The 21,524-nt window shown below is 44.1% G+C and overlaps 1 protein-coding gene across 1 annotated transcript in view; it reads left to right on the top strand.

Annotated features, from left to right (window-relative positions):
* Positions 1–21,524, top strand: part of LOC311106195 (unconventional myosin-XVIIIa-like) — a gene marked incomplete at its 3' end in the record, with an annotated part of 152,707 nt that overhangs the window by 112,277 nt on the left and 18,906 nt on the right. The window contains exons 19-31 of the mRNA XM_084148507.1: positions 5,801–5,944; positions 6,286–6,375; positions 6,643–6,762; positions 7,252–7,363; positions 8,481–8,608; positions 9,374–9,528; positions 10,200–10,323; positions 14,655–14,855; positions 15,009–15,119; positions 16,995–17,099; positions 17,292–17,438; positions 17,639–17,752; positions 21,351–21,467. Of these exons, the coding sequence (XP_084004633.1) occupies positions 5,801–5,944; positions 6,286–6,375; positions 6,643–6,762; positions 7,252–7,363; positions 8,481–8,608; positions 9,374–9,528; positions 10,200–10,323; positions 14,655–14,855; positions 15,009–15,119; positions 16,995–17,099; positions 17,292–17,438; positions 17,639–17,752; positions 21,351–21,467 (1,668 nt within the window). The remainder of the gene's footprint in view (positions 1–5,800; positions 5,945–6,285; positions 6,376–6,642; positions 6,763–7,251; positions 7,364–8,480; positions 8,609–9,373; positions 9,529–10,199; positions 10,324–14,654; positions 14,856–15,008; positions 15,120–16,994; positions 17,100–17,291; positions 17,439–17,638; positions 17,753–21,350; positions 21,468–21,524) is intronic.

Here is a 21,524-nt window from a genome sequence, read left to right as displayed (position 1 = left end):
CCAGATAATGTGTGGTTTATTGGAGATGCCCGTGTAGCGGGAGCGTGTAGCTCCTCCTAATGCCTTTTTAACAGGGTGCCAAAGTGGAATCGATGTTTGATTTAATTTCTCTGAAGAGCTCTGTCTCAGCTCTTAAAGCCGTGAGAAGCCAGAAGAAGTTTGGATTGTCTTGATTCTAGCTCGCCCAAATCGTCACAGTTGATGCAAGTGCCTGTTATCGTGCCAGTAGACAATGACACTAAGCAATGCCATTTTTCTTATTTTATTTATTTATCAAAAGTTACATATTTGATACATACAGTGCATTCGGAAAGTACACTACTCAAAAAAATAAAGGGAACACTTAAACAACAAAATGTAACTCCAAGTCAATCATACTTCTGTGAAATCAAACTGTCCACTTAGGAAGCAACACTGATTGACAATAAATTCCACATGCTGTTGTGCAAATGGAATAGACAACAGGTGGAAATTATAGGCAATTAGCAAGACACCCCCAATAAAGGACTGGTTTTGCAGGTGGTGACCACAGACCACTTCTCAGTTCCTATGCTTCCTGGCTGATGTTTTGGTCACTTTTGAATGCTGGCGGTGCTTTCACTCTAGTGGTAGCATGAGACAGAGTCTACAACCCACACAAGTGGCTCAGGTAGTGCAGCTCATCCAGGATGGCACATCAATGTGAGCTGTGGCAAGAAGGTTTGCTGTGTCTGTCAGCGTAGTGTCCAAAGCATGGAGGTGCTACCAGGAGACAGGCCAGTACATCAGGAGACGTGGAGGAGGCCGTAGGAGGGCAACAACCCAGCAGCAGGACTGCTACCTCCGCCTTTGTGCAAGGAGGAGCAGGAGGAGCACTGCCAGAGCCCTGCAAAATGACCTCCAGCACGCCACAAATGTGCATGTGTCTGCTCAAACGGTCAGAAACAGACTCCATGAGGGTGGTATGAGGGCCCGACGTCCACAGGTGGGGATTGTGCTTACAGCCCAACACCGTGCAGGACGTTTGGCATTTGCTAGAGAATACCAAGATTGGCAAATTTGCCACTGGCACCCTGTGCTCTTCACAGATACGAGCAGGTTCACACTGAGCACATGTGACAGACGTGACATAGTCTGGAGAAGCCGTGGAGAACGTTCTGCTGCCTGCAACATCCTCCAGCATGACCGGTTTGGCGGTGGGTCAGTCATGGTGTGGGGTGGCATTTCTTTGGGGGGCCGCACAGCCCTCCATGTGCTCGCCAGAGGTAGCCTGACTGCCATTAGGTACCGAGATGAGATCCTCAGACCCCTTGTGAGACCATATGCTGGTGCGGTTGGCCCTGGGTTCCTCCTAATGCAAGACAATGCTAGACCTCATGTGGCTGGAGTGTGTCAGCAGTTCCTGCAAGAGGAAGGCACTATGGAAAATATGGGAAACCAGGCCTGCTATTCATAGCAGACTTCGAAAAGGCATTTGATAAAGTTCGACTGGGGTTTATATAAAATGCCTGGAGCATTTACATTTTGGAGAATCTCTTATAAAATGGGTCAAAATCATGTATAGTAACCCTAGGTGTAAAATAGTAAATAATGGCTATTTCTCAGAAAGTTTTAAACTGTCAAGAGGAGTGAAACAAGGTTGTCCACTATCGGCATATCTATTTATTGTGGCCATCGAGATGTTAGCTATTAAAATCAGATCCAATAATAATATCAGAGGATTAGAAATACAGGGCTTAAAAACAAAGGTGTCATTGTACGCTGATGATTAATGTTTTCTTTTAGATCCACAACTAGAATCCCTCCACAGCCTCATAGAGGATCTATATACATTTTCTAACCTCTCTGGATTACAACCAAATTATGACAAATGTACTATATTACGTATTGGATCACTAAAAAATACAATTTTTACATGACCATGTAGTTTACCAATAAAATGGTCTGATGGTGATGTGGATATACTCGGAATACATATCCCAAAGGAAATAAATGATCTCACTTCAATAAATTTTAATAGAAAGTTAGCAAAAATAGATAAGATCTTACTACCATGGAAAGGAAAATACCTGTCAATTTGTGGAAAAATCACCCTGATTAACTCTTTAGTATTATCCCAGTTTACCTATTTGCTTATGGTCTTGCCTACGCCTAGCAAACAGTTTTTTAAATTATATGAGAAAAAAATATTCAATTTTATTTGGAACGGCAAGCCAGACAAAATTAAAAGAGCATATTTATATAATGAATATGAATTCGGAGGACAGAAATTATTAAATATTAAAGCATTAGACCTATCACTAAAATCTTCAGTCATCCAAAAGTTATACTTAAATCCGAACTGGTTCTCAAGCAAATTAGTAAGATTGTCTCACCCAATGTTCAAGAAAGGCCTTTTTCCCTTTATTCAGATTACAACCTCTCACTTTCAGTTATTTGAAAAGGAAATAATCTCCCAAATGTCACTATATCTAAAACAAGCCATAGAAAGTTGGTTGCAATTTCAATTTAATCCTCCAGAAACGACAGAACAAATAATGCAACAAATAATGTGGTTAAATTCAAATTGACAAAAAACCTTTATTTTTTGACAGAATGTTTAAAAAAGGTATAATCTTCGTAAATTATATCATCGGTAGGACTGGTGGAGTTATGTCGCACATGCAGCTAACAAAAACATATGGAAATGTCTGCTCTACCCAAAATTACAACCAAATAATTGCAGCCTTACCGCAAAAGTGGAAGAGGAAAGTGGAAGGGGGAGAAAGTAAGGAACTTGTCTGTCGGCCTTGCATTAAAGAACATAATTGGTTAAGGAAAACTGTGATAAATAAAAAAGTATATCAGTTTCACTTAAGGACCAAAGGATTGACAGCCGTCCCATATAGATTGCAAAATAGTTGGGAAGAGATCTTTGATGTACCGATCCCATGGCATAGTGTTTATGAACTGACACGCAAAACGACACCGGATTCAAAAATTAGAATCTTTCAATTTAAATTATTATATAAAATTCTTGCTACCAATAGAATGTTATTTATATGGGGAATACAATCTTCCCAGCTCTGCAGATTTTGCTGTGAAGAGATAGAATCATTAGATCATTTGTTTTGGTTCTGTCCATTTGTAGCTTGTTTTTGGACACAGGTCCAGGAATGGCTAAAGGATTGCAATATTTACCTGGAACTAACCTTGCCGATAGCATTACTGGGTGATCTGAAAAGTCATAGTCAATCAATCAATAATATAATAATACTTTTAGCAAAAATGTTTATTTTTAATTCACAATCTGTAGAAGCAATGAGAATAGAAAGGTTCAGAACTTTTGTAAAACATCACAGTACGGTTGAAATATATATTGCAAATAGAAATCCTATATGGATGGTGTTAAGAGATAGATGGGAGGTATTGAATAGAGTTGAAGGATGGGACTAATAACAAATAACAACAAATAATAACAAAGATAGCTAATAATGTAAGCATACTGTGTCCATAATAAGTATATAGGTTGTATGTTGGGAGCTTTTGGGAAAGAGCACAGTTAGAAAGATATGGCATATAGAAGCAAACCGGATGAACATCATGAAAATTATCGGAGAGGTTGAGAGTAGAAGAAGTTCAGGAGCAAAAAATAAATAAAAATAAAAATAATTATATATATATATATATATATATATATATATATATATATATATATATATATATATATATATATATATATATATATATATAATAGAATTATTGTAAAATTAACTCTGTCCATAAGGTGTAGATAGTAAGTATAGACCAGAAGTAGAGGCCTGGGCATTGTTGTTCACTAATTTACTCCAAGTAGGGAAAGGATGGTGGGGTTGAAAAGTAATAAAGGGGAGTATATATATTTTTAAAAAAACATGGGGGATTGGAAGTGATGCAGACACTTACATTGATAGAAGATACAATCTATCTGCAATATTAAGCTGATCCATTCCCCCCCCCCCCCCCCCCCCCCAAAAAAAAAAAGAGGAAGGCATTGATGCTATGGACTGGCCCGCCCGTTCCCCAGACCTGAATCCAATTGAGCACATCTGGGACATTATGTCTCGCTCCATCCACCAACGCCACGTTGCACCACAGACTGTCCAGGAGTTGGCGGATGTTTTAGTCCAGGTCTGGGAGGAGATCCCTCAGGAGACCATCCGCCACCTCATCAGGAGCATGCCCAGGCGTTGTAGGGAGGTCATACAGGCACGTGGAGGCCACACACACTACTGAGCCTCATTTTGACTTGTTTTAAGGACATTACATCAAAGTTGGATCAGCCTGTAGTGTGGTTTTCCACTTTAATTTTGAGGGTGACTCCAAATCCAGACCTCCATGGGTTGATACATTTGATTTCCATTGACAATTTTTGTGTGATTTTGTTGTCAGCACATTCAACTATGTAAAGAAAAAAGTATTTAATAACATTATTTCATTCATTCAGATCTAGGATGTGTTATTTTAGTGTTCCCTTTATTTTTTTGAGCAGTGTATTTTAGACCCCTTTTTCCACATTTTGTTACGTTACATTTTAAAATGGATTTAAAAAAAAATAATCCTCATCAATCTACACACAATACCCCATAATGACAAAGCAAAAACAGGTTTGTAGACATTTTTGCAAATGTATTACAAATAAAAAAGACTAAACGTATTTACATAAGTATTCAGACCCTTTGCTATGAGACTCGAAACTGAGCTCAGGTGCATCCTGTTTCCATTGATCATCCTTGAGATGTTTCTACAACTTAATTGGAGTCCACCTGTGGTAAATTCAATTGGTTGGACATGATTTGGAAGGCACACACCTGTCTATATAAGGTCCCACAGTTGACAGTGCATGTCAGAGTAAAAACCAAGCCATGAGGTCGAAGGAATTGTCCGTAGAGCTCCGAGACAGGATTGTGTTGAGGCACAGATCTGGGGAAGGGTACCAAAACATTTATGCAGCATTGAAGGTCCCCAAAAACAGAGTGGCCTCCATCATTCTTAAATGGAAGAAGTTTGGAACTACCAAGATGCTTCCATCCTGCTTCGGCAGGGACTGGAAGAGGATTGAGGGAAAGATGAACGGAGCAGTCCAGAGAGATCCTTGATGAAAACCTGCTCCAGAGCGCCCAGTACCTCAGGCTGGGGCGAAGGTTCTCCTTCCAACAGGACAAAGACCCTAAGCACACATCCAAGACAACGCAGGAGTGGCTTCGGGACAAGTCTCTGAATGTCCTTGAGTGGCCCATCCAGAGCCCAGACTTGAACTCGATCAAACATCTCTTGAGAAAATAGCTGTGCAGCGGCGCTCTCCATCCAACCTGACAGAACTTGAGAGGATCTGCAAAGAAGAATTTGGGAAACTTCCCAAATACAGATGTACTAAGCTTTTAGCGCCATACCCAAGAAGACTCGAGGCTGTAATCGCTGCCAAAGGTGCTTCAACAAAGTACTGAGTAAAGGGTTTGAATTCTTATGTAAATGTGATATTTCCGTTTTTTTTTTGTAAGAAATTACAAAAATTTATAAAAACCAGTTTTTGCTTTGTCATTATGGGGTATTGAGTGTAGATTGATGAGGGGGAAAAAACAATGAAATCCATTTTAGAATAAGGCTGTAATGTAACAAAATGTGGAAAAAGTCAGGGGGTCTGAATACTTTCCCGAATGCACTGTATTTGTGATACATATAGATATCTATTTCAAAGAACTTGAAGAATCCTACAGGTTGGCCGACATAACCCCAGACACAAACACCCACACACACAGTTTCCTTCATTGTAAGTCCCTCTGCTCCTCTGTGTGTGTTTCAGATCCAGGACCTGGCTATCCGCTGCATCCAGAAGAACATCAAGAAGAACAAGGGAGTGAAGGGCTGGCCCTGGTGGAAGGTGTTCACCACAGTACGCCCCCTTATAGAGGTCCAGCTCACAGAGGAGCAGATACGCGGCAAAGACGTGAGTACACAAACTCTATACACACCCTCCATCTACTGTTGATCAGGGGTGTAATCACTACTTCAAACAGTTGTAAAATATTCAGTTTTGCAATGAAAACTAGCGTTTCTATTGGACAGGTTCAGCAAACAGGAATGGACCTACCGGAATCTGTCCAATAGAAACGCTAGTTTTTGTTGCAAAACAGAAAGTCTTTCCAACTGTTTGGAGTAGTGATTACACCCCAGAATTTGATTCCCTCCCCCTGCTTTATATAGACTATACAGATTTAGCTCCCTCTAATACTGTAATACATTTTCTCTCTCCCCCCTCCCTCCCTCGTTCTGTCTATCCGTTCCCAGGAGGAGATCCAGCAGCTGAAAGGGAGGCTGGAGAAGGTGGAGAAGGAGAGGAACGAACTGAGACTCAACAGTGACCGCCTGGAGAGCCGGGTACACACACACACACACACACACACACACACACACACACACACACACACACACACACACACACACACACACACACACAAACTATGTTGCAGACTAGAATAAGAGAACACATTGTACCAGAGGATCTGTCTGTATAAATATAGGATGAACAGATGAAGGTTATAAGTATGTCATGAAGTTGAACTGTATTGCACTGTATGCATGTGTAGTGGTGATAAACACATTATTTTCACCCTTTTGCTAATTGCAAATGTGTGTGTATGCCAGATCACAGAGCTGTCGTCGGAGCTGGCAGACGAGAGGAACACAGGAGAGTCGGCCTCTCAGCTGCTGGAGTCTGAGACCTCAGAGAGACTGAGACTGGAGAAAGACATGAAAGACCTGCAGGTAAACACTGCCTAGGAGAAATGAGACATCCTTAACTGTTGTTGGATGTACACAATTATTTCATTCAACCCATTATTTGAACCAGATAGTTAAATGGAAAACCAATTCTGATTTGTAATGACGACCTTGACAGTTCTTTTGGCTGAAACGTAATGGTGTAATCAGATTGTTGACCCTGCCTTCCCCAGCCTTTTAGTTTTCTATTTGGCATTTGACATGATTGGTTTTTTCAGGGTGCTCCAACTAGCTGGGATAGATTCTTCCACTGACTGCTCAGACAGCACATGCTGATGGGCTCGGCTGGGTACAAATGACCTCGCTTCTAGAAATGAGCGATTGTGTCATTTAGAGGAAGTGTGTGTGTGTGTGTGTGAGCAATGAATGTGTGTGTGTACGTGCAAGTGCAATGTGAGGTCTATCTGTCATTATTTCTAACTTGGTATATTATGTGTTTGAGTATTAATGCATGGCCTGTGATTCTGTCCCCAGACTAAGTTTGACTCGATGAAGAAGTCTACGGACTCTATGGAGATGGAGGTGATGGAGGCCAGACTCCTCAGAGCCTCAGAGCTCAACGGAGAGATGGACGATGACGACACAGGTCAGCGCCACACATACACACGTTTGTTTTAGTATTCTTGTGGGGACCTAAACATTAATTCCCATTCAAAATCTTATTTTCCCTAACCCTAAACATAACCCTTAACCTTAACCCCAAACCCCTAAACCTAGCACTAATCCCTAACCCTAAACCTAACCTTAATTCTAAACCTAACCTTAATTCTAAACCTAACCCTAATTCTAACCCTAAACGTAACGCCTAAGCCTGAAATGTCCCCACTTGTCCGAATTTTCCTTGTTGTACTATCCTTGTGAGGACTTCTGGGTCCCCACAAGGATAGTAAAACCGAACCCCCCCCCCCACACACACACACACACACACACACACACACACACACACTGTTGCCATGGTGACAATTTAGCACCATGAAAACCAGCACACAAAGGTACACCACAAGACCAGGATCGAAGTAGGCTGTTTCTGGTTGACTCCTTTCAGTTGCTCAGTTGTTTGGTTGGATTAAGCTGACCACCCCGTAGACAGCAGTGGCTGCCTGAAGTCAATGAGGAGACAAAAGCTTTGCAAGACAGCAGGCGTCCTCAAATTATATTAGAACGCATGCCGAACAGACTTCCGGCTAGTCTGCGAATGCAGCCTTTGTTTGGCCATTCTGAATGTAGAATATATTTTTTCTCAGTGTTTTGTTTGAACGTTTCAACACCCCACATGTTATGTGGAATAGACAACCCTGTGTAAGAGATACATGTACAGGCCATAACAGTACTGTACAGACTTTAATATGGCTTCAATACAGCTTGATACATTACCTCCAGACTAATGCAAACCCCTTCCATGGTCAAACAGACTTCCTTTCAAACTGGCTATTTAATTTCAACTTAGTTCTATTTGAAGGCATATTGAATGCAGTGGAGGCTGCTGATGGGAGGACAGCTCATAATAAAGGCTGGATCGAAGTGAATGGAAACCATGTTTTTGATACCATTCCACTAATTCCACTCCAGCCATTACCACGAACCCATCCTCCCCAATTAAGATGCCACCAACCTCCTGTGATTGAATGTTGAACTGGTGTGGTTCGTGTAGTGCTGTCCATAACCTGTGTGCTAACTGTGCTGTCTCATGTTGTGTATGTTAGGGGGAGAGTGGAGACTGAAGTATGAGAGGGCCATCAGAGAGATAGAGTTCACCAAGAAGAGGCTTCAGCAGGAGTTTGATGACAAGCTGGAGGTGGAGCAGCAGAACAAACGGCAGCTGGAGAGGAGGGTAAGGCAGCGTCGGACACACACACACACACACACACACACACACACACACACACACACACACACACACTAACTATTTCTAACTGAACCTCGCTCTGCTTACACACACTTGCACGTTGGGATTTACACCTACCTCATCTAGCTACACACACACGCACGCACGCACACAGCCTAAAAAATGTATCTCATATCCTTCCTTCTGTCACGCTGAGGTGTCCAGAAACAGTTGACCACTGTTCTCAGTGGGTCTGTCTGTCTCTCGCTCTCTCTCTCTCTCTCTGTCTGTCTGTCTGTCTGTCTGTCTGTCTGTCTCCTTTCCTCATTGCTGGGCAGATGTCTATCTGTCTGTCCCTGTCTTTGTCTATCTCTGTCTGTCTGTCTCTCGCTCTCTCTCTCTCTCTCTGTCTGTCTGTCTGTCTGTGTCTGTCTGTCTGTCTGTCTGTCTGTCTCTGTCTCTGTCTCTGTCTGTCGTTTATTTTTCTCTGTCTTTTTCTCAGCCCCTTTCTCTGTTTTTGACACCTCTTCCGAGCTTTCTCATAAAACGTCAAATAAAGCTTTACACTCCCTGAGCGCTCACTCAGTGAGACGTAAAAGGAGCAGTGAAGCAATAAGTCGTTTCTTTCTCTGTCTGTTCGTCTCACCTGGTCGGCCACTCAGACGGACAGCTTGACAGAAGCTAACAGACCATTTGACCTCTTTCATGCCTCTGCTTTTGAAAAAAAGATTTTAAATGTTACACATCATCTCTCTCTTGATCTCCCTCCAGCTAAGTGACCTCCAGGCAGACAGTGAGGAGGTGCAGCGTACGGCCCAGCAGCTGAAGAAGAAGTGTCAGAGATTGACGGCTGAGCTACAGGACACCAAGCTACACCTGGAGGGCCAGCAGAGCCGCAACCATGACCTGGAGAAGAAACAGAGGAAGTGAGTTCAGTTCATAATGTACACACTCTGTAGGCCGACAAACAATCTCTCTCTTCCCTCTCTCCTCTCTCTCTCTCTCTCTCTCAATCTCCCCCCCCCCCCCCCCCCCTCTCGCTCTCTCTCTCTCAATCTCTCTCTCTCTCTCTCTCTCTCTCTCTCTCTCTCTCTCTCTCTCTCTCTGTGGTAATGGTTACTGAGTGATATCACACCTCAGCAGAGTAGAAGATATAATACAGAATTAATCTAGGAGATCAGTAAAGGCTATGTAGTGTAAGGAAACTTACTGGGATGCTGCAACCACACTGCAAATGTTTGGTGTGAATGTGTACACACACACACTTGGCCTCCAGCCTGCTGAACAGAGACTTTTCTCCTGGAACTCTGGGGGGAGAAACACACACACACACACACTGTGTGGTCTCTAAGCTTGGCTGTGCTGGTTAGAGACGCCTGTCTAAGCCCCTTTAGTTCACTAAGTAAACAGGACGACAGACACTCCCCCCGTGGCTGTCACCGCTATGGGGAGTGTGTGTGTGTGTGTGTGTGTGTGTGTGTGTGTGCACATGTACTGTACCAGTATGAGTATGTTGTTCTATGTCAAAAGAGGACTCACGGCAGGGTGTGTGTCTAGACAGACAGGGTATTAACATGACTGTGTGTGTTTGTGTCAGGTTTGACTCCGACCAGAACCTGTCTCAGGAGGAGGTCCAGAGGGAGAGGAATCTTAGCGAGAAGCTGAGCAGAGAGAAGGATATGCTGACTGGAGAGGTGTTCAGCCTGCGACAGCAACTGGAGGTACTGTACTCTACTGTACAAACACCAACACTACTGGCCTACCACATCTGTGTGTGTGTGTGCCAAAAATTGGTTAAAATAGTATTTGAAATCTTTAAAGTACATTGAGCATTTGACTCTTCCCGTAGTGTCAGGTGGATAGGGTTGCATTTTTGTGACTATTCCATTGGCTCCATGGCAAGCTCAATCAAGCACAGCTATTTGAATGAAAATAACTACTTTTTGAATATGTGTGTATCCCCATATAGGACCTGGAGATGTGCGTCTTAGGGTGTTTTCACATATAGACCTCTTTAAAATAACTGATCTCAGTCCTCTTTAAAGTGAACTCTGGGGTAAAATAACTCAGTTCCCTTTGTATTCACACTGCCCTTGCCTTTGGGTGAGGACTCAACTATTTTGCCAGTTCACTTCACCTATGTTGTGGTCTGAGTCCTCTTTGCATTCACATTGCTATGTTTAGAAAGGAACCAAGATCTTTTTCCAACATGCACTTTGGGTTTTTAGTAAGTGCAGCACAAGCCATTCAATCAGAATGTGTTATCAGACAGCTAGATACCTACTTACATTTTGGAAGCTAATTGATTGCATTTAGTTAAAAGATGAGACCTAATAATTGTAATCAGAAGATACTATTAACATGTAAATATTATTGGTAACTAAATAAATAGCAGAAGAATAACTGCAGATTAAATAATGCTCTCATTGAAAATTGTACACCCCATGTAGGCTACTTTGAGAGCTAGAATATATTTTTTACCATATGTTGTGATTCTCACCAAATACCACTACCGGTCAAAAGTTTTAGAACACCTACTCATTCAAGGGTTTTTCTTTATTTTTACTATTTTCTACATTGTAGAATAATGACTATGAAATAACACATATGGAATCATGTAGTAATCAAAATATATTTTATATTCTTCAAATAGCCACCCTTTTGCCTTGATGACAGCTTTGCACACTCTTGGCATTCTCTCAACCAGCTTCACCTGGAATGCTTTTCCAACAGTCTTGAAGGAGTTACAACATATGCTGAGCACTTGTTGGCTGCTTTTCCTTCACTCTGCGGTCCGACTCATCCCAAACCATCTCAATTTGGTTGAGGTCGGGAGATTGTGGAGGCCAGGTCATCTGATGCAGCACTCCATCACTCTCCTTCTTGGTAAAATAGCCCTTACACAGCCTGGAGGTGTGTTGGGTGTCATTGTCCTGTTGAAAAACAAATGATAGACCCATTAAGCCCAAACCACACACACACACACACAGATGGGATGGCGTATCACTGCAGAATGCTGTGGTAGCCATGCTGGTTAAGTGTGCCTTGAATTCTAAATGAATCCAGCAAAGCACCCCCACACCATAACACCTCCTCCATGCTTTACGGTGGGAAATACACATGCGGAGATCATCCGTTCACCCACACCACGTCTCACAAAGACACGGCAGTTGGAACCAAAAACCTCCAATTTGGACTAAAGACCAAAGGACACATTTCCACCGGTCTAATGTCCATTGCTCGTGTTTCTTGGCCCAAACAAGTCTCTTCTTCTTATTGGTGTCCTTTAGTAGTGGTTTCTTTGCAGCAATTTAACCACGAAGGCCTGATTCACGCAGTCTCCTCTGAACAGTTGATGTTGAGATGTGTCTGTTACTTGAACTCTGTGAAGCATTTATTTGGGCATTTATTGAGGCTGGTAACTTATCCTCTGCAGCAGAGGTAACTCTGGGTCTTCCATTCCTGTGGCGGTCCTCATGAGATCCTGTTTCATCATAGCGCTTGATTGTTTTTGCAACTGCACTTGAAGAAAATGTCAAAGTTCTTGACATTTTCCGGATTGACTGACCTTCATATCTTAAAGTAATGATGGACTGTCATTTCTCTTTGCTTATTTGAGCTGTTTACCAAATAGGGCTATCTTCTGTATACCCCCCTACCTTGTCACAACACAACTGATTGGCTCAAACGCATTAAGAAGGAAAGAAATTCCACAAATTAACTTTTAAAAAGGCACACCTGTTAATTGAAATGCATTCCAGGTGACTACTTCAAGAAGCTGGTTGAGAGAATGCTAATAGTGTGCAAAGCTGTCATCAAGGCAAAGGGTGGCTATTTGAAGAATCTCAAATATAAAATATATTTTGATTTGTTTAACACTTTTTTGGTTACTACAGTGGGCTCTAAAATTACTGGTACCCCTGACTGGCAATGCACAAACAATACTTTAAAAAATATAAACAATATAATTATAGAGAGAAACTCAAAATACCAACGTGTGAGAAATACTGTACTTTATTAATGTTTCAATGGAACCAACCAAAATCATACAGTTATTTAGTACAAAATACATTTAACCAAAATCAAGGTTTCATAATTATTTGCACTCCTCATTTAGTACTTAGTGCAACCACTACATGATAACAGCATGGAGTCTTTTCCTGTAATGTTTGACAAGGTTAAGGAACACATTTGGAGGGATTTTGGATCATTCCTCTACGCAGATACTTTCAAGATCCTTCACATTCTTGGGTTTGTGCTTATCAACTGCCCTCTTCAACTCAGCCCACAGATTTTCGATTGAATTGAGGTCCGGGGACTGAGATGGCCATGGCAGAACATAGATTTTGTTGTCACAGAACCATTTCTGTGTGGATCTTGAGGTATGTTTTGGGTCATTGTCTTGTTGGAAAGTCCACCTACGGCCAAGTCCCAGCCTTCTGGCAGAGGCAACCAGATTGTCAGCCAAAATTGCCTGATACTTGGTGGAATTCATTATGCCATCAATCTTAACCAGTGCCCCTGGACCTCTGGAATTAAAACAGCCCCAAAACATCACTGACCCACCACCATATTTCACCATGGGTATGAGGTGCCTCTCCTTGTATGCATCTCTGTTTCGATGCCAAACATGCCGATGCTGTATCTGACCAAAACGTTCAATTTTGGTCTCATCTGACCAGAGCATCTTCTTCCAGTCATAATTTAAATGACGTTTGGCAAACTCCAAGCGCTTGCGTCTGTGTCTTGGGGTCAGAAAGGGCTTTCTTTCAGAAAGGGCTTTCTTCTGGCAACCCTTCCAAAGAGCCTGTGGTTGTGGAGGTGGCGTCTGATGGTGCTTTTTGAAACCCGTTGACCCCAAGACGCCACCAAGGCCTGCAATTCTTTCACAGTGATTCTTGTTGCTTCTCTCACCATCCTCCTCCCTATCCTGGGGGGCAAAATGCATTTGCATCCTCTACCCGTGAGGTTTTAAACTGTTCCATATCTTTTAAATGTTTTAATAATTGCCCTGACAGTGCTCAGTGGTATATTCAATCGTTTGTGGATCTTCTTGTAGCCATTACCAGATTTATGAAGGTCTACGACCATCTGTCTCTTTTGAACTGCCAGTTCTTTTGTTTTCTTCATGGTGTTGGATGACAAAGGGATATTGCATGCGTGTTACCTCATTTTTACAATGTAGAAAATAGTAAAAAATAAAGAAAAACCCTTGAATGAGTAGGTGTTCTAAAACTTTTGACCGGTAGTGTATGTTGGTGTCTTCTCACACTATTCACCCCCCCCCCCCCCCCCCCCCCCCCATCGAATAATCAGCTTATGAAGGTCTGTTAGCCTATAGGTCACATATTGCAAACAAATAATCTTAACTAAAAACTCCACACATATTTTTTAATTTCTGTGCATCCTTGATAATTGCTAATCAATAGGGCTATCCAAAAAAAGCACTTGTTTTTTCCAGAATCAACACATCATCATCTTCTCTCTATTGTGGCACCAATGTGAGGGTTTATTGCAGGGGAAACGGTGTTGCAGTAGTCTAGTGTGTGGTGCGGGAATAATGACAAGCGAACCTGGGGAGCTTTGGGTTCACATTGTCCTAAAACCAGGAACCGGACCTCTCGAGATGGTCTCAGTTCGCTTCAGGGGCTCTTTTGAGGGGTCTGCACAAAAAATTAAGCAAACCGCACTGACTTCACGAAAATTGGCTGAAAGGGTCCAAGTGTGAAAACACCCTTAATGTGTGTCTCCTCTCCCCCTATAGGACAAGGACCTGGAGATGTGTGTCTTAATGTTTCCTCTCCCCCGATAGGACAAGGACCTGGAGATGTGTGTCTTAATGTCTCCTCTCCCCCGATAGGACAAGGACCTGGAGATGTGTGTCTTAATGTCTCCTCTCCCCCTATAGGACAAGGACCTGGAGATGTGTGTCTTAATGTCTCCTCTCCCCCTATAGGACAAGGACCTGGAGATGTGTGTCTTAATGTCTCCTCTCACCCGATAGGACAAGGACCTGGAGATGTGTGTCTTAATGTCTCCTCTCCCCCTATAGGACAAGGACCTGGAGATGTGTGCGCAGAACGTGAAGTTAGAACAGCTGGAGGTGGAGCTGCTGGACCTGTCGTCCCAGGAGACCAAGGACGAGGCATCACTGTCCAAGGTTAAGAAGACGATGCGTGACCTGGAGGCCAAGGTCAAAGACCAGGAAGAGGAGCTGGATGAACAGGCCGGAACTATACAGATACTGGAGCAGGTACAGAGCTATACACACACACAGAGACACACGCCTGTATACACACATGCAGACGTGCACACAAACAAGCACACAGAGACTCACACTTGCACACACACACACACACACACACCATTGAGGATCACACTCATACTCTGTCTTTGTGTTGTGCAGGCTAAGCTGCGTCTGGAGATGGAGACAGAGAGACTGCGCCAGACACACTCCAAGGAGATTGAGAGTAAAGACGAGGAGGTGGAGGAGATCAGACAGTCCTGCAGTAAGAAGGTACAGCACACACCGGCAACCTTACATGACTCGAAAGGCAAATCATTAGTTGTGACAATGTGTGACTATAGTAGCCACAAATAGCTGGTTTCGTTACCAAAGCACAAACATAGACGATGACTCAGTTTTATTATGTAAAGATCTCTTTCAGTTGGATCACAATTTGTAGGTTACATATAGTCAAATCAAATCAAATCAAATTTTATTGGCCACATGCGCCGAATACAACAGGTGTAGACATTACAGTGAAATGCTCACTTACAGCCCTTAATCAACAATGCATCTATTTTTTTATAAAAAAAGTAAAATAAAACAACAACAAAAAAGTGTTGAGAAAAAAAGAGCAGAAGTAAAATAAAATAACAGTAGGGAGGCTACATATACAGGGGGGTACCAGTGCAGAGTCAATGTGCGGGGGCACCGGCTAGTTGAGGTAGTTGAGGTAATATGTACATGTGGGTAGAGTTAAAGTGACTATGCATAAATCATTAACAGAGTAGCAGCAGCATAAAAAGATGGGGTGGGGGTGGGGGGGCAGTGCAACTAGTTCGGGTAGCCATGATTAGCTGTTCAGTAGTCTTATGGCTTGGGGGTAGAAGCTGTTGAGAAGTCTTTTGGACCTAGACTTGGCACTCCGATACCGCTTGCCGTGCGGTAGCAGAGAGAACAGTCTATGACTAGGGTGGCTGGAGTCTTTGACAATTTTGAGGGCCTTCCTCTGACACCGCCTGGTATAGAGGTCCTGGATGGCAGGAAGCTTGGCTCCAGTGAGGTACTGGGCCGTACGCACTACCCTCTGTAGTGCCTTGCGGTCGGAGGCCAAGCAGTTGCCATACCAGGCGGTGATGCAACCAGTCAGGATGCTCTCGATGGTGCAGCTGTATAATTTTTTGAGGATCTGAGGACCCATGCCAAATCTTTTCAGTCTCCTGAGGGGGAATAGGCTTTGTTGTGCCCTCTTCACGACTGTCTTGGTGTGTTTGGACCATGATAGTTCGTTGGTGATGTGGACACCAAGGAACTTGAAGCTCTCAACCTGTTCCACTACGGCCCCGTCGATGAGAATGGGGGCGTGCTCAGTACTCTTTTTTTTTCTGTAGTCCACAATCATCTCCTTTGTCTTGGTCACGTTGAGGGAGAGGTTGTTATCCTGGCACCACACGGCCAGGTCTCTGACCTCCTCCCTATAGGCTGTCTCATCGTTGTCGGTTATTAGGCCTACCACTGTTGTGTCGTCTGCAAACTTAATGATGGTGTTGGAATCGTGCCTGGACATGCAGTCATGGGTGAACAGGGAGTACAGGAGGGGACTGAGCACGCACCCCTGAGGGGCCCCCGTGTTGAGGATCAGTGTGGCAGATGTGTTGTTACCTACCCTTACCGCCTGGGGTCGGCCCGTCAGGAAGTCCAGGATCCAGTTGCAGAGGGAGGTGTTTAGTTCCAGGATCCTTAGCTTAGTGATGAGCTTTGAGGGCACTATGGTGTTGAATGCTGAGCTGTAGTCAATTAATATCATTCTCACGTAGGTGTTCCTCTTGTCCAGGTGGGAAAGGGCAATGTGGAGTGAAATAGAGATTGCATCATCTGTGGATCTGTTGGGGCGCTATGCAAACTGGAGTGGGTCTAGGGTTTCTGGGATAATGGTGTTGATGTGAGCCATGACCAGCCTTTCAAAGCACTTCATGGCTACAGACGTCAGTGCATGTTGGTATTACAGACTCAGTCAGGGACATGTTGAAAATGTCAGTGAAGACACTTGCCAGTTGGTCAGCACATGCTTGGAGTACACGTCCTGCTAATCCGTCTGGCCCTGCGGCCTTGTATTACATAGTCATCCGGAACAGCTCTCATGCATGTGTGTTCCTGTGTTTTCAGCTGAAGCAGATAGAAGTCCAGCTGGAGGAGGAATATGATGACAAACAGAAGGTCCTACGTGAGAGGAGAGACCTGGAGACCAAGCTACTGTCTGCCCAGGACCAGGTACAGTCACACACTCATTACCAGTCCACCATACCTTGTACAGGCTTTCCCCAGACTAGTTATATGTCCAGTGACTGTCAACTCTCCTACTGGATAGTTACAGATTAGGCAGGCTTTTGTTCGTACTGTGTTTAGTGTGTGGTTTAATGTGTTGAGCTGGTCATAATCTGGTTGTGTTGCTGCTGTCCCCAGGTGAAACCCAGAGACGTGGAGACAGAGAAGAGGCTGAGGAAGGATCTGAAGCGCACGAAGGCCCTGCTGGCCGACGCCCAGATCATGCTGGACCACATGAAGAACAACGCCCCCAGCAAGAGAGAGATCGCCCAGCTCAAAAACCAGGTAGGTAGTATGCACATAGCACACTCGTCCAGTTCCTACGCCTCTCTGACACACCACAGAGATACTGGGAAAGTCAGGAAACATCAGAATAAAAATTCAATAGAATTTCTCTCTCTCTCTCTATGTCTGCCTGTCTCTCTCTCCCCCCTCTCTCTATCTCTATCTCTCCCTCTCTCTCTCCCCCTCTCCCCCTGTCTCAGCTGGAGGAGTCGGAGTTCACCTGTGCGGCAGCAGTGAAGGCTCGTAAGTCTATGGAGGTGGAGATTGAGGACCTGCATGTGCAGATGGACGACATCTCCAAAGCCAAACAGGCTGTGAGTACAGTACACCATTCCTTCCTACCTCTAACCTATTCCATACACCATGACCTCTAACCTATTCCATACACCATGACCTCTAACCTATTCCATACACAATGACCTCTAACCTATTCCATACACAATGACCTCTAACCTATTCCATACACCATGACCTCCAACCTATTCCATACACCATGACCTCTAACCTATTCCATACATCATGACCTCCAACCTATTCCATACACCATGACCTCCAACCTATTCCATACACCATGACCTCCAACCTATTCCATACACCATAACCTCTAACCTATTCCATACACCATGACCTCTAACCTAGGCCAGCACTTTTACTCGCCACCATGTATGTTCATCTGTGAAAGCATTTAGAGTGGCAGGTGTGTTCCTAAGGACAGCAAGTGTTGAATGACATTTATTCAGAGCGCGCAAGGTGTTGGGGGTGGGGGGGGGGGTATTAGATACTCTTTGAAGAGGTAGGGTTTCAGATGTTTTCGGAAGATGGGCAGGGACTCTGCTGTCCTAGATTCAGGGGGAAGCTGGTTCCACCATTGGGGTGCCAGGACAGAGAAGAGTTTGGACTGGGCTGAGCAAGAGACCAGAGGTGGCAGAACGGAGTACTCGGGTTCGGGTGTAGGGTTTAAGCATAGCCTAAAGGGAGGGAGGGGCAGTTCCTCTTGCTGCTCCGTAGGCAAGTACCATGGTCGAGTAGTGGATGCTTTGACTGGAAGCTAGTGGTGTGCGGAGGTGCGGGGTGACATGAGAGAACTTGGGAAGGTTGAACACCAGACTGGCTGCAGCGTTCTGGATAAGTTGCAGGGGTTAGATGGCACAAGCATGTAGCCTAGCCAACAGCGGGTTGCAGTAGTCCAGACGGGAGATGATTAGGACCTGCGCCACTTCCTGTGTGAGGTAGGGTCATACTCTACGGATGTTGTAGAACATGAACCTGCAGGAGCGAGACATTGCTTTGAAGTTTGCAGAGAACGACAGGGTGTTGTCCAGGGTCACGCCAAGGTCCTTGGCACTCTGGGAGAGGGACACCGTAGAGTTGTCAACCGTGATGGAGAGGTCTTTGAGCGGGCAGGCATTCCCCGGGAGGAAGACCAGTTCCGTCTTGTCGAGGTTGAGCTTGAGGTGGTGGGCCGACATCCAAGCTGAGATATCTGCCAGGTACGCAGAGATGTGTGTCGCCACCTGGGTGTCAGAAGGGGGGAGGGAGAAAAGTAGTTGAGTGTCATCCGCATAGCAATGATAGGAGAGACCATGTGAGGATATGACGGAGCCGAGTGACATTGGGCCCGATCCCGACTTAGGAATTTACGCCTTTCCTACATACTTCTCACACCTTCCTACACACCTTTTTCAACAAAGATGCAGGTGTGCTCCTAAGGACACTAGGATAATACCTTTAGATCTGGAGCTCTGCCAAAGAAGTCATCAATTAGATGGACAAGGCAGCTCTAAAGGACAAAGAAACACTAGTGTGGGCTCTAATGGGAGTCATGGCAACAGCCATCCCACCTCTCATCTATCTTTCCTCCCTTTCTTCTCTTTTCTCCATCTCTTCCCTCTCCCCATGTCTTTTCTCATCCCCCATTTACACCTCTCTCTCTCTCTCTCTCTCTCTCTCTCTCTCTCTCTCACTCACTCACTCACTCACTCACTCACTCACTCTCTCTCTTTCCCTCCCCGTCCCCACCTCTCTCTTTCTGTGACATCCACCTCTCATTGGTGAGACTGCCATTATGATGGCATGTTTCCGGGAACATTTCTAATTTGAACAAGACATATCACCTTGAAATCCATTACAGTTTAATACAGCTGTCATTGGGTGAATAGTATCTCGGCAGCAAGAGGGAAAGGTAATTGAGTTCACACAGCAGCAGGTCGGGAACAACAGATACTGGGAGAGTTGGATGGAGGAATGGATGGATAGATGTTTTGCAGGTTGCAACACACACACACTGATTTCATCAGTCTAAATGTACATTTTAATGGTATGATTGTCTATGGTTTATAAAAAAATAAAAATACATCTGTCATTGAAGTACAGCAGGAACAAACAAGTCAATATTGGGGTTGATATTTACTTTACTCGCACATATTTTTTGGAAATGATGGCATGCATTTGGTCTAACAAAAATTGAATGGGTATCTCCTTATTAAAATAACAACCATGTCATTAATACCAGTATGAAATCTTGCAATTCCTTTCCAAGGAATTCTGTTGGTTCTGTTTTGGTGAAATTCATCAGATGTGGTCAATTATCTATTCCCCCAGTCTGTTTTTCCCTCCATGTGAATAGGATGGATGTCACTGTGCCAGCGTGCTTTACAAGTCCTCTCATCTCTCAGCTATGTACTAATGGATTCATTAGCCTTTTCTGATATCCACATTATTCATCATTTATTAATACATCCCCTGACTGTCCCCAGCCCCTCTCCTCTCTCTGCTGCCCCTCTCTGCATTGTTGAAGTAATTATAGAAATGGGATTACGCCTCTGACGTTCCCACTGAAGTCAGTTAGGAGCACCCTGCTAGCATTAGTCGCTAATTGGCTAGCTTGATAATGACTGGGAAAAGACAGTATGTGATCCTGTGTTAACCCATGATCAGAGGAGTCTTTGTGGCAGGGGTAATATGCCTCCACTGTAAAATGCTACTATATATACTGTACTGCTGAGCATTCTTCTGGTTTATAACATATGGAGCATTTCACTACACCCACAATAACATCTGCTAAACACGTGTATGTGACCAATAAAATTTGATTTGATTTGAGTACATCGTGGATATATCCTGAAACAATATTATTGTAGGATCAGTTGGTTGGATCAATATCCGTTTCAGAATATTGAATGTACATTTACAGAAGTCAGCTTCCTATTTTACACATTCTATAAATCTCTCTCGCTCTGTGTCTCTCTCTCTGTCGCTCTCTGTGTCGCTCTTTGTGTCTCTCTCCCTGTCTCTCTCTGTCTCTCTCTCTCTCCTTTTCTCTCTGTGTGTGTCTCTCTCTCTCCCTGTCTCTCTCTCTCGTTCTCTTGCTCTCTCTCTGTGTGTGTCTCTCTCTCTCTCTGTTTCTCTCTCGCTCTCTGTGTCTCTCTCTCTCTCTCTCTCTCGCTCTCTGTCTCTCTCTCTCTCTCTCTCTCTCTCTCTCTCTCTCTCTCTCTCTCTCTCTCTCTCTGTGTCTCTTTCTCTCTCTGTGTGTCTCCCTCTCTCTCTCTGTGTCTCTTTCTCTCTCGTTCTCTTGCTCTCTCTCTGTGTCTCTCTCTCTCTCTCGCTCTGTCTCTCTCTGTGTGTCTCTCTTTCTCTCTCTCTCTTTCTCTCTCTCTCTCGCTCTCTTGCTCTCTCTGTGTCTCTCTCTCTCGCTCTCTGTCTCTCTCTCTCTCGCTCTGTCTCTCTGTGTGTCTCTCTCTCTCTCGCTCTGTCTCTCTGTGTGTCTCTCTCTCTCGCCTCTCTCTCTCGCTCTCTCTCGCTCTCTCTCGCTCTCTCTCTCTCTCTCTCTCTCTCTCTCTCTCTCTCTCTCTCTCTCTCTCTCTCTCTCTCTCTCTCTCTCTCTCTCTCTCTCTCTCTCTCTCTCTCTCACAGCTGGAGGAGCAGTTGAGCAGGCTGCAGAGGGAGAAGAATGATCTGCAGTCTCGTATGGAGGAGGACCAGGAGGATATGAACGAGCTCATGAAGAAGCACAAGTCCGCTGTCGCCCAGGTAACACACACACACACAGTCACACACACACAATGCGAGGGCATTATTTCAATGGTG

The sequence above is a fragment of the Coregonus lavaretus genome (assembly GCF_964263955.1).
Source record: "Coregonus lavaretus genome assembly, chromosome: 30".
Taxonomy (NCBI): domain Eukaryota; kingdom Metazoa; phylum Chordata; class Actinopteri; order Salmoniformes; family Salmonidae; genus Coregonus; species Coregonus lavaretus.
The sequence above is the reverse complement of the archived record's forward strand: the minus strand, read 5'-3'. Positions and strand labels throughout refer to the sequence as shown.